The sequence below is a fragment of the Boleophthalmus pectinirostris genome, unplaced genomic scaffold (assembly GCF_026225935.1).
Source record: "Boleophthalmus pectinirostris isolate CB_2022bp ecotype Guang Dong unplaced genomic scaffold, ASM2622593v1 HiC_scaffold_11, whole genome shotgun sequence".
Classification (NCBI taxonomy): domain Eukaryota; kingdom Metazoa; phylum Chordata; class Actinopteri; order Gobiiformes; family Gobiidae; genus Boleophthalmus; species Boleophthalmus pectinirostris.
Genome location: NW_026570994.1, coordinates 21775482 through 21789348, shown reverse-complemented (window position 1 = coordinate 21789348; position 13867 = coordinate 21775482). Strand labels below are relative to the sequence as shown.

The following is a 13867-nucleotide window of genomic DNA, read 5'->3' as shown; positions in this document are numbered from 1 at the left end:
ATATCTTGAAAATCCTGTAACTTGGCCTTGTGAATCTGTGTGTTGTTCGTTCATTCGTTAAAATATTATAATTAATATAAAAACAAAAATAAGAAAATTAAAAAATAATGATTTTCTTCATTATTTGTCTCCAAAACCAAAATTAACTAAACTAAAATGTTTTCAATTTTGTGTTTTAAACTGATTGAACCAGGACTAAACGAGGACTAAATCAAGACTGAACCAGGACTAAACCAGGACTGAACCAGGACTAAACCAGGACTGAACCAGGACTAAACCAGGACTGAACCAGGATTAAATCAAGACTGAACCAGGACTAAACCAGGAATAAACCAGGACTGAACCAGGACTGAACCAGGACTAAACCAGAACTAAACCAGGCCTGAACCAGGATTTAAACCAAGACCAGGACTGAACCAGGACTAAACCAGGACTAAACCAAGACTAAAAGAGGACCGAACCAAGACTGAAACCAAAACTGAATCAGGACTAAAATGTTTTCAATCCTAGTCTCAGTCCTGGTCTGGTTCTGGTCTCAGTCCTGGTCTCAGTTCTGGTCTCAGTTCTGGTCTCAGTCCTGGTCTCAGTCCTGGTCTGGTTCTGGTCTCAGTCCTGGTCTCAGTCCTGGTCTGGTTCTGGTCTCAGTCCTGGTCTCAGTCCTGGTCTCAGTCCTGGTCTCAGTCCCGGTCTCAGTCCTGGTCTCAGTCCTGGTCTGGTTCTGGTCTCAGTCTTGGTCTCAGTCCTGGTCTCAGTCCCGGTCTCAGTCCTGGTCTCAGTCCCGATCTGGTTCCTGTACTTGGCTCAGTCTTTATCTGTTTTTTCATTTTGGTTTTGGAGACAAATAATGAAGAAAATAGTTTTTTTTTTTTTCATTTTCTTATTTTTGGTTTTATTTTGAAAAACAAACAAATGACACACAGATTCTTGTGGCGCCTGCACACTTACCTACATGGAGACAGACGTGTTGAATGGAAAATTTCAGGCAAAGCATTAATATCTCCATGGAAACAAGCAGGTAGCGTGTCCAAAAAGTTACATAGTGCTTCTTTAAACCATTGCGTCGTACATGAACAGTTTATATTTGAGATTATAGAAGTAAATGGCTTTTTTTTCTCTCTTGTTTCTCCTGCGTCTTCATGGAACAGGAAAGCGCCAAATGTTTTCTTTCAGTCGTATTTCAGATCATAATTTAAGGTTATAAAACAATATATGCAGTTATAAAGACAAGACTGGTGTGAAAATATAAAATAAAACCATTAAAAGACATTTTAGGACTGTTAAACATTCACAGGACTATCACATGAAACCAACATCATTTTCAAACATTCAGATTTTCCCCCGTAATACGTTTAAAGCCTGACGTCCACTGCACGATTTTGTGACGAAAGGATTATGAAAGTGAGAAGAATCTTGAGTTGTAATTAAAAATCATTTGTTTCTTCTACATTCTGTCTGAATCCAGAAGGGACCGAACCAGAGAGTGAGAAAAAACCTCTGTCCAGATTTGAGACGATCCAATCACAGACGCTCATTTTTTTTGTCTCATGTTCTCTCCAAAATTCTCGTAACATTCAGAATTAACTCTGTGTTCGATTTTCTTCCAACTTCCACTTTTTGCTGTCACATCTGAGCTTGAAGTGTATTATTATGTTTCTCGTGTCAGACTATGTGGATTATGACTGTTTCCCCATGTTATGAAAACGCTGACACTTTAATTCATTTTAATATTTTTTTAATTTACGTTTTATGTTATGATTTCTTTCCTGTTACAACCTTAGGGATGTTAAAGGTTGTATGGAGGATTTTTTTTGTTTCAAACTGTCAGTGAAAGATTAAAATACCATTACAGAGACGCAGCAGCTTTGTAATTATGATGACCAAAAAAAAAAGAACGAAAATCTATCAACTGTGGACGTGTTGAGGCCAGATAAACGTCAGCCAATAGAAAACGAGGCTCCCTCATTTTCTGTTGGCTGTTAGGTTGTCAATCAAACTCCCTAGTATAACTCGTCGGAGCGCGGGGATTATGTGGTTTACGCAGCGGTTCTTAGAGGCATTTTCGAACTGTCGCTTCCTCGCATTTCGCACAAAGTTTGTCGCGACGGCGGACGAGAATCCACGACCGGTTCACCGCAAAAGAAAGTCCGTTTTTGAGGTCGCTGAAAGAAGAAGAGAAGTGGAAAAGTAGCAAAGCCAAACTGAGGTGATTCTTGGAGATCTCGTCCAGCGATGGCGCGACCGAAGCAGACGAAGGGTCTAAAAACTGACGCGTCGGTCGCTGAATTACTTCTAGACAGGAAACTTCAACGGTAATTCTGAATGCGCACAAGGACTGTCGCTGTATTTCTCTTCCCTTAAAAAAATCCTCTATACAACCTTTAATGCCCGTTAAATCAAGTATTTGTTCAATATTGGCCTCACAATGACACCGACTCAAGGTAAAGGTAAAGTTCTGCAGTGATACGAGTGACTGAAACTGTCATTTAAACCACCAAAGTCCAAACACAATGGAAACACTTCATATTTACACGTCACAGTGGCCGCAGCATCTTGGATTCTGACTCGGAATTCTTGCTCGGTCGACTTTTTCCGCCACCGAGTTCTGAGTCGCGCCATCCCAGGAAAAGCGGCGTGTTACGTGTGTGGCTAGGCAACTTCCTCGGAAAACCGATTCGGAAGGAAAATCGAACACAGAGTAAATATATAAATTATTTTACCTGGAATAAGTCATAAGTGCGTCTCTGTGATTGGTTAATCCACCTGTCAATCATTCCCTCTGAAATCAAGGAGACAGAACCCGGCTCCAGATCCACTCCAGGTCTTTGTCTTTGTGGTTTTGACTGGACAGGTAAAAAAAAGTCCTGGGTCTTTAGTCTCAGAGTGAGACCGGGACAAAGATATTTTTTTCCATTTTTAAATCTGAGACAGAGACAGGAGAAGGTTTTAGAAAAGCACTTTCACGTTCACAACTTTATAAGACGAAAACAAACCGTGCAGTGGACCCCAGGCTCCAGCGAGCACCGAGAACAAGAACAAAGATAAAAAATTAAAAAAAAAACTGATATGTTTTACAATGACATTCACTGAGAAAACTCATGACACATTTACCCTGAAAACCTTAAAAAGAGCTCGGCATTTCATCCGGGGGCGGGACTTCAGAAGCTACTGTAACCATGGCAACGCTCTTTTAAACAGTGATTTCTATTCAGATTTACCTAAAACTAAAACCAAAAACACATTCAGTTTTATTTTTATTTTCTACTACTTTGCATTTGTGGTTTATTTTTGTCGATACATCTTTTTAAACTTTAGGGTTTTGGGAAAGTTTTGCAGTTTCGAATCTTGGAAAAACTGAGCTGCAATTTTTTAGACATTAGACAAAAATTATAAAAAATAAATAAGGTTATTAAATCCGTGTGTCATTCGTTAATTCGTTTTTCAAAATAAAAACAAAAATAAGAAAACAAAAAAACTTTTCTTCATTACTAAACCAGGTCCGGGACAAGACCGGGACCAGACCAGCACTGAGTCCGGGACCAGGACTGAGACCAGGACCAGACGTTGATTGAGATTAGAACTGAGACCGGAACTAAGTCCAGAACCAGACTGGGAAAGGACTGGGACGGGTCCGGGACCAGACCAGGACCAGACCAGTACTGAGTCCAGGACCAGGACCAGGACTGAGACCAGGACTGAGAACAGGACCAGACAGTGATTGAGACTGGAACTGTGACCAGAACTGAGACCAGAACCAGACTGGGACTGGACTGAGACCGGGACCAAACCAGGACCAGATGCTGATTAAGACTGAAACTGAGACCGGAACTGAGGCCAGAACCAGACCAGGACTGAGACCGGGACCAGACCGGGATCGGACTGGGACCAGGACTGAGACCAGGACTGAGACTGGGACCAGACCAGGACTGAAAACAGTTTAGTCCTGTTTTAGTCCTGTTTTAGTCTTGGTTCAGTCCTGGTTTAGTCCGTTATCCGTTTTTTCCATTTTTCATTTAAACACAAAATCGAAAACTGAAAAAAACAAATCATCTGTTTTTTTCATTTTGGTTTTGGAGACAAATAATGAAGAAAACTGTTTTTTTTTTGTTTTTTTTTTCCTTTTTTTTTTTTGCTTTTATTTTGAAAAATTGAATGAACAAACGACACACAGATTGTATTAGTTAACTGTATTTGACAAATCACAAAAATTACTGTCAACGTCTATGAACCTTAAAAATGTCTGTAATTACTAGAAATGTAACAATATCCAAATCTCACGATACGATATTTATCACGATATTTTGAAGAGCCTAATATAATTTAATAATATAACAACTTTTTTGCTTTTAAAATACCTCGACAAGATTCTGGTGTGAATTATTTCCGTCATAATCCCAAGAATTCAAGTCAAAAACATATTTCTTCATGTTGTCTGCGCTGAAATGAATCATGGGATATGTAGTTTTTGATATTTATTAACTGTTCCTCCTATAAAACCATGTATTTAAGCAAAGAAACTTGTAATTCGATATTATTGTGAGACTTTTGATGATACGATATCACGATATTTCGGTTATTGTTCCATCCCTAATGATTACAACTCGATTACGACCTCAACTCGCTCTCTAACTTTGACCGACACGGAACGCAAAGCCCCGCCCCTTCACGAAATGCCGAGAATTTTGTCCCAATCGAGTCGCGCGAAAATGTCTCGTCGTCTTCTGATCGGTCGATGCAGTTCGTTCGCTTCGTTTGTAAATGCTACATCTCTACATGGGATATATAATAATCATAACAATCACAATAATGTCCCAAAACAAATAATATAATAATAATAATAATAATAATAAGTTTTCTACCAGTTCCGAGCGTGAAGAAGTGGATTGGAAGGGCATCCGATGTAAAAACTCTGGCGAATCAATATGCAAATCATGTAAAAGCAGTTCGTCCCAGTTTCCAGACTTGTGTTCTGTCGTTGTGTCCTTAGGCAAGACACTTCTCCCAGTTTGACGTTTGAGGATTGTAGATAAATGCCACTTCTCCGTTAGATCTGTCCACAAAGCAACACCGTGAATAAATAACAAACTTAAATATTATACAGTTGTTTAAAAAAAAATTCCACAATCTTTTTTTTTTTTTTTTTCACCGTAATAGACCTTTATGTTTTTTAAGCGATAGCAAAGGCAACTTAACTTGACTTTAGGTGGAATTTTTCTGCTACGGCTCGTCTCCATGGAGATTTTATTGAATTGTCTAGAATGTTCCACACTTGTCACGTTTACGTTCGGAATAAAAATGAATTTCGGTTTTTTTTTAAAAAAAATCCGTGTATCATTCGTTCATTTGTTTTTCAATATCTGGGACCAGAGCGAGACTGAGACCGGGACCAGACCGAGACTGAGATCAGAACTGAGACCGGGACCAGACCGAGACTGAGATCAGAACTGAGACCGGGACCAGACCGAGACTGAGATCAGAACTGAGACCGGGACCAGACCGAGACTGAGATCAGAACTGAGACCGGGACCAGAGACTGAGATCAGAACTGACCAGACCGGGACCAGACGAGGAGACCAGACGAGAGAACTGAGACCGGGACCAGACCGAGACCGAGACCAGACCGGGACCAGACCGAGACTGAGATCAGAACTGAGACCGGGACCAGACCGAGACTGAGATCAGAACTGAGACCGGGACCAGACCGAGACTAGACCAGACCGAGACTGAGATCAGAACTGAGACCGGGACCAGACCGAGACTGAGATCAGAACTGAGACCGGGACCAGACCGAGACTGAGACAGAACTGAGACCGAGACTGAGACCGAGACTCAGAGAGACTGAGAGACAGAGACTGAGACCAGACTGAGACCGAGACCAGACTGGAACCAGACCGAGACTGAAATCAGAACTGAGACGGGGACCAGACCGGGACCAGAGCAGGACTGAGACCGAGACCAGAACCAGAACCAGACCGAGACGGAGATCAGAACTGAGACCGGGACCAGACCGAGACCGAGACCAGACCGGGACCAGACCGAGACTGAGACCAGACCGGGACCAGAGCAGGACTGAGATCGAGACCAGAACCAGACCGAGACGGAGATCAGAACTGAGACGGGACCAGACCAAGACCAGGGACCAGAGCAGGACTGAGACCGAGACCAGACCAGGGCCAGACCGGGACTGAGACTGAGACCAGGCTGGGACCAGACCAGGACCAGACCAGGACTGAGACTGAGACCAGGCTCGGAGTCCGCTCTGGTCCCGCTTTGGTCCCGCTCTGGTTCCGGTCTGGCCCCGGACCTGGATCAGTCCTGGTTCAGTCCGTATGCGGTGCAAAAGTCCGACATCGTAGTCACGGAAGTCACGTATCCGTTTTTTCCATTTTTCATTTAAACACAAAATCGAAAACTGAAAAAACTAATCATTATCTGTTTTTTCATTTTGGTTTTGGAGACAAATAATGAAGAAAATTGTTGTTTTTTTCATTTTCTTATTTTTGGTTTTATATTGAAAAACGAATGAACGAATGACACACAGATTTAAAAAGACCACGTAAACACTTCATTCCTAAAGAAATTGATTATTCGGAATTAAACTTAAGTGGGTGGTTTATTCCAAAGGAGGCAGTGGCGGGGGGAGGGGGCGGGTGTGAAGCGTTTTCTACTTCGTCAAACGCGTCATAGGTGAATCTGCCGCGTCATCGATGTATCAGCTTTAGTTTGTTGTCACGTGGCAAAAATACGCTGCAATTTGTTAAAAAAAAAAAAGCCAAATCAGCCTAAAAAACACGACAAATACAAGGCCCACACATCACTCTTAGAAGGTAGAAAGCTCTGGAAAGTTGATTTTGCACGAGATGGGCCCTTTAAATAAAGATTATTTAACGAATTTTCCACTTAAACCTCAATTCGGAATTTCCACGTAAACTCAAAAAACTAAATTTGAATTCTGAACAAATAATTCAGAATTTAAAAACATCATGTAAACGTGACCAGACAGTTATTTTTATTATTTTTGACAATAAGTGAAATGCTAAACTGTGGAACATTCCAAGTAAATCAGTAACATCTCCATGGCGACAAACAGAATGTGGAAAAGTTACGTAGCATATCTTTAATTCCCTCTAAATGATTACATGTTACAATCTATGGTATTCCCGTAGATGGAAGTAAACTTTTGATTATCGTATGTTTTTATTATTTGCACAGACGCTGCTTTTTAGCGCTTAGCCTTTAGCATTTTAGCGAGTAGCTTTAGCACGTAGCCACCGAGCTAACCGTCGTGTAGCTAAACTTGGACATGGACGTCGCCATGGAGGTGGCCGTGGACATGGCGGTGAACCCGTCGTCGTGGTGCTCCTTTTTCCGGTTGCAGATCCGATGGTTGCAGAGGCAGGAGAAGGTGGAGAAGAGCGCTTTCCGGAACCGCGTGTTCATGAAGCAGTAAATGACGGGATTGACGCACGCCGAGGTGTAAGACAGCAGGTGGATGAAGGAAATGGGCGCGCCGGATAAAGCTTTCATGATCGTTTTCGGGTCGAACGCCTTCCAGGTGTTGACGATGTACAGCGGCATCCAGCAAATGAAGAACAGAGCCACGATGACCATGAGCATGCGCACGACGCGGCGTTTCGCTTGGAGCTTGGCCTGGGAGGTGTTGCTACGCGCGCGCTCGGTTTTGCCCGCGTTGGCGTTGGCGTTGGCGTTGGCGTTTGCGGAGAGGGTGGGCATTTCCACGGAGGAGGGCGTCTTCTTCTGGATGTAGCAGCCGTCGTCGTCGTCGGACATCATGGGGCGGGCTGCACCGTTCTGCTGACCTGCAGGGGGAGACAGAGAGACACTGTTAATGAAGATGCAGTTTGTTTACAAGTGAACTGAGCGGGTTTTTCAACGTACAGTGTCCCTCGTTTGTCGCGGAGGTTACGTTTTAAAAATAACCCGTGATAGGTGAAATCCGCGAAGTATCAACTTTATATTTTACAATTATTCTATCTGTTTTAAGTCTGTAAAACCTCTCAGCACAAACTTTATACACTTTTCTCTCAACACTTTTTACTTCCATCTTAAAACTTATCGCTGCTGTCGTCCTTTTGTTATTTTTCTTCTTCTTTATGTAACAAACTGAAGATTAATTTATTCTGTAATGGAGCCAACAGCGCAGAGTCCTGCATGAGTCCATTTTTTGGAGACACGCACCCGCGCAGGACAGGACCGCACCTGCCCCTTTAACCCGAGATTATATCAAAGTTTTGCACTGCCTACGCCACGAACTGAACCAAGACTAAACCAAGACTAACCCAGGAATAACCTAGGACTAAAACAGGACTGAACCAGGACTCTTGATCTTGGACGGCTCAGCTCCTCCAAATCTGAGGTCGTGGTTCTCGACCGGAAAAAGTTGTCTTGTCGTCTCCGGGCGGGTGGAGAGTCCCTGCCTCAAGTGGAGGAGTTCGAGTATGTCGGGGTCTTGTTCTCGAGTGAGGGGAGGACGGACGGAGCGTGAGATCAGATAAATACTCTTGACATTTCCACAGACATTTGGGCACAGAAAACCATTAACCTGAAGTGACGTTTACCCGACATCGTGACACTTCGGGCCGTTATGAAAAAGGTCTATACAATAAATAAATATGTTTAATGCAACACTGCTACTACCGTATTTTCTGCACTATTAGGCGCTCTGGATTATGAAATAGAATTCTCTATTTTTTTTTACTTTTTTCACAAATAAACCACACCGGACTTTATGGGACTGAGACTGAGACCAGACCGAGACTGAGATCAGAACTGAAACTGGGACCAGACCGAGACTGAGACTAGACCGGGACAAGGCCAGGACCAGACCAGGACTAAGACCGAGACCACACCGGGACTAAGACCGGGACCAGGCCGAGACCAGACCGGACGCTCAGAGCCCACGGCAGGGCCGGAGCTCGAAGCTGAGACTCAGACCCCGCGGAGGCTTGGAGTCAAAGCTCGGAGTCCACCCTGGTCCCGGTCTGGTCCCGGACCTGGATCAGTCCTGGTTCAGTCCGTATGTGGCGCAAAAGTCGGGCATCGCAGTCATGGAAGTCACGTAAACGGGAAACAGCCGTTATCCGTTTTTTTTTTTTTCATTTAAACACAAAATCGAAAACTGAAAAAACAAATCTTTATTCAGTTTTTCATTTTGGTTTTTGAGACAAATAACGAAGAAAACTGTTGTTTTGTCGTTTTCTTATTTTTGGTTTTATATTGAAAAACGAATTAACGAATGATACATGGATGGGGCGCTCTGGATTGTGGCGCGCGGTCGTTTTTTGATGCGGTTGGAGGCTTAAGATTGTGACCTAGAGCCCGGAAAATATGGTACTTCTACTGTTACTATCACTGTTAACTACAGTAGCTCAGTCGGTCGAGCGTTTCTCCACTGATCTGAACGTCGGCCTTTTCACATCCTGCTCTCCACATAAACATGTTTGGCCGAGCGCTTGGATCCACTGACCCACAGATGATCGCTGTTGTTGTCCTTGGGCGAGACACTTAACCCCCCCTCGCCCCCAGAGTCTGCGCACACCGGTGTATGAGTGTGTGTGTGAATGTGTGTGTGAATGTGTGTGTGAATGTGTGTGTGAATGTGTGTGTGAATGTGTGTGTGTGTGTGTGTGTGTGTGTGTGTGTGAGTGAATGTGTGTGTGAAGTGTGTGTGTGTGTGTGTGTGTGAATGTGTGAGTGAATGTGTGAGTGAATGTGTGAGTGAATGTGTGTGTGAGTGTGTGAATGTGTGTGTGAATGTGTGAGTGAATGTTGTGTGAATGTGTGTGTGTGTGTGTGTGTGTGTGATGTGTGTGTGGTGAATGTTGTGTGTGAATGTGTGTGTGAATGTGTGTGTGTGAATGTGTGTGTGTGTGTGTGTGTGTGTGTGTGAATGTGTGTGAATGTGTGTGAGTGAATGTGTGTGTGATGTGTGAGTGATGTGTGTGTGAATGTGTGTGTGTGAATGTGTGTGTGAGTGTGTGGTGAATGTGTGTGTGAATGTGGTGTGTGTGTGTGTGAATGTGTGTGTGTGAATGTGTGTGTGAATGTGTGTGTGAGTGTGTGTGTGTGTGTGTGTGTGTGAATGTGTGTGTGAATGTGTGTGTGAATGTGTGAGTGAATGTGTGTGTGAATGTGTGAGTGAATGTGTGAGTGAATGTGTGAGTGAATGTGTGAGTGAATGTGTGAGTGAATGTGTGTGTGAATGTGTGTGTGTGTGTGTGTGAATGTGTGAGTGAATGTGTGTGTGAATGTGTGTGTGTGTATGTGTGTGATGTGTGTGTGAATGTGTGTGTGTGTGTGAATGTGTGTGTGAATGTGTGTGTGAATGTGTGTGTGTGAATGTGTGTGTGAATGTGTGTGTGAATGTGTGTGAGTGTGTGAATGTGTGTGTGAATGTGTGTGTGAATGTGTGTGTGTATGTGTGAGTGAATGTGTGTGTGAATGTGTGTGTGTGAGTGTGTGTGTGAGTGTGTGTGTGAGTGTGTGAGTGTGTGTGTGAGTGTGTGTGTGAGTGTGTATGTGTTGTGTGTGTGTGAATGTGTGTGTGAATGTGTGTGTGAATGTGTGTGTGTGTGTGTGTGAGTGAGTGAATGTGTGGTGTGAATGTGTGTGTGAATGTGTGTGTGAAGTGTGTGTGTGTGAATGTGTGTGTGAATGTGTGTGTGAATGTGTGTGTGAATGTGTGTGTGAATGTGTGTGTGAATGTGTGTGTGAATGTGTGTGTGTGTGTGTGTGTGTGTGAATGTGTGTGTGTGAGTGAGTGTGTGTGTGAATGTGTGTGTGAATGTGTGAGTGAATGTGTGTGTGAATGTGTGTGTGAATGTGTGTGTGAATGTGTGTGTGAATGTGTGAGTGAATGTGTGAGTGAATGTGTGAGTGAATGTGTGTGTGAATGTGTGTGTGAATGTGTGTGTGAATGTGTGAGTGAATGTGTGAGTGAATGTGTGTGTGAACGTTGTGTGTGAACGTGTGAGTGAGTGTGTGAGTGTGTGTGAGTGAGTGTGTGTGTGAATGTGTGTGTGAATGTGTGTGTGAATGTGTGTGTGAATGTGTGAGTAGTTTGTTGATGTAAAACGCTTTGAGCCTTGATGTTGGGAAAGTGCTGTACAAAAATGTGTGAACATTTAAATCAGATCTGGGCATTGTCCAGCTCCCAGGGCCACAAACGGTTGACTTTGTTTGACTCTGATCGGCTCGTTTAAGCTCATTTGGAATCACAAACTAAACATATTTTATCATTTTACCTCATGCATGGACTAAAGCTGCATTACTTTTATTTTAGAGCTGTTTTTTAATGACATTTTTTGTTCGGCAGCCTCACTTTTTCAAAGCTTAGTCATAACAAAAACTCTTCCCAGTCTGAGCAGCTCGTCAAAACAATGATATTTACTTATTTTTATAAACAAATACAATTAATATTATGCAGAATCCACAATATTGTCAGTTTCTCATGTTGCCCTGTGGAAAAAATAATTGCCCACTCCTGGTTTAAATGGTACACGGTGCACGGACATTATTATAACTTGTACAAATGCAAATTAAAGGCCCATTGTTTAATTGCCAAATATTGCTTTGTACTTGTATTTTTGAGTGGGTTTGACATTTTATTTTCTTTCCTACAAATAAAAAAAAACTACAATTCTAGCCGCAGTACAGATATACAGTGGTCCCTCGTTTATCGCGAGGGTTACGTTCTAAAAATAACCAGCAATAGGCGAAATCTGCGAAGTATTCAGCTTTATTTTTTTACAATTATTATATTTTTAAAGCTGTAAAACCTTTCAAGGGTATGTGGGTGTGTAGTAATTACACACGGGCAGGTCAGGAATAAACCAGGACTAAATCAGGACTAACCCAAGACTAACCCAGGACTACACCAAGACTAACCCAGGACTAACCTAGAACTGATTCCAGGACTGAACCAGGAGGACTAAATGAGGACTGAACTAGTACTAAAACAGGACTAAACCAGGACTAACCCAGGACTACACCAGGACTACACCAAGCCTAACCAGGACTAACCTCGGACTGATTCCAGGACTGAACCAAGAGGACTAAACCAGGACTGAACTAGGACTAAATCAGGACTAACCCAAGACTAACCCAGGACTAACCTAGAACTGATTCCAGGACTGAACCAGGAGGACTAAATGAGGACTGAACTAGTACTAAAACAGGAATAAACCAGGACTAACCCAGGACTACACCAAGCCTAACCCAGGACTAACCTCGGACTGATTCCAGGACTGAACCAAGAGGACTAAACCAGGACTGAACAAGGCCTAAACCAGGACTAAACCAGAACTGACCGCAGGTGAAAGGACCGGCGTAGAGCTCTGAGCCGTCGCCCGATCAGACAGACCAAACTCTACTTCGCGGGCTCGGGGTTCTCTCTCTTAAGTCCAAGATTAGTCCTGGTTCAGTCCTGGTGTAAGACTCTGCTACAGCGCCTAACTTCTACCTTCCTTCAGCGTGTCCAGAAGTCCAACTTTTTGTGCGATGGTTCGACCGTAGGAGCGTTTGTCGGTGCAGAAAGTTTCGTCGACATTGCGGAATTTGTTCGGGAAGAAGGGGGCGGAATGAAATACACAAAAAATGAAAATTGAACTAAAAAAAAAAAAGGGAAACCGCAAAAGGAGGAATGACTATTGCACGCGTAGCTCTTGAGGTCAAAATAAGTTCACCGTGTTCCATCTGCCTCTGATTTTATAAAGTGTTGTGTGAAAAACTCTTCCAAACTCATCGCGGTGAATAATGAGGACGCTCTGAACGCTTGAGGTAAGAGCGGAGGAAGAACTTTGGACAAACTGCAAACCGTTTGTGTTCGAAAGACTTAAAATGTACTCAGGGTAAAGCCAATTACGTCATTATTTCCAGTCATTTTGTCTTTTCAAACGCAGCTCTGGCGGGTCGTGGAGATAATTTGTTTGTTAGCCAACCCTGACTAATTCCTTTGTGTGCAATTAACATTTCTTCCACCAATCGATCTCCCCCTCTTTCTCTCTTTCTCTTTCTCTCCTTCCTCCTCTCTTTGTCTTTCTCTTTCTCTGTTTCTAAACCTGTCTTCGGTGAGTCACGCTTCAGGTTTATCGCCATGGAAACTGAGATAATTTGTTTTAAAAAAAAAAAAAAGTTTCACCTGTTTTTCCGTCTGATTCAGAGTTTAACGTCAAAGAAAACAACGAAAAGAGAGAAGGTGGAGAGAGAGAGAGAACAGCATGACGACTGTGTGTATGTGGAAAACGAACTAAGTAGAAGACACACTTGAAGATGGGCGTGATTGACAGGTGGATCAGCCAATCAGGGACAAGCAAGATCTGTCTATATCAAAATAAATCTGTGGGAAAAAAATATATATCATGGAGGGACTGAAAAACACAGAGGACTTCTTTAGAATCAAAGATCGAAGAGGGGAGTTTGATTTTGTTCTGAATGACGAGTGACCAATGAGCTCCTTCGTTTCTGAAATAAACAAATCCGATTGGACGATTCGTTTTGGTTCTAGCTCGTGACGCGACTGAGGGAGTGAGACCGAACTGAAATCAATTTGTATAAAAAATAAAACACGTGACGAAAGCGCGAGTAGCCAACTTCAGAATAATAATCCTCGAGCACAAACCAGTCGTTGTTGTCATGATACTAAACTCAATACTGATTCAGATACCTCAACGAAAATGTATTCATGTTTGGGGAAAAATGCGATGGGAATATTCAAAACTGTTTATGTGAAAATAATAATGGAAAAGAGGAGACAGCGTTTTCCATAATTTGTCTGCGAGACGGAGTGTGACCGTGAACAGGAGATGGTGAAATGCAAATGAGATGATTCAATAAAAGATACATGGGAAAC

The 13867-nt window shown here is 42.9% G+C and overlaps 1 protein-coding gene across 1 annotated transcript in view; it reads right to left on the bottom strand.

The window, feature by feature from the left end:
- Positions 1-7254: 7254 nt before the first annotated feature.
- LOC110163251 (cholecystokinin receptor-like) overlaps positions 7255-13867 on the bottom strand; it is an 82125-nt gene continuing 75512 nt past the window's right edge. Inside the window, exon 5 of the mRNA XM_055163728.1 lies at positions 7255-7817. Coding sequence (XP_055019703.1) covers positions 7255-7817 — 563 coding nt within the window. The remainder of the gene's footprint in view (positions 7818-13867) is intronic.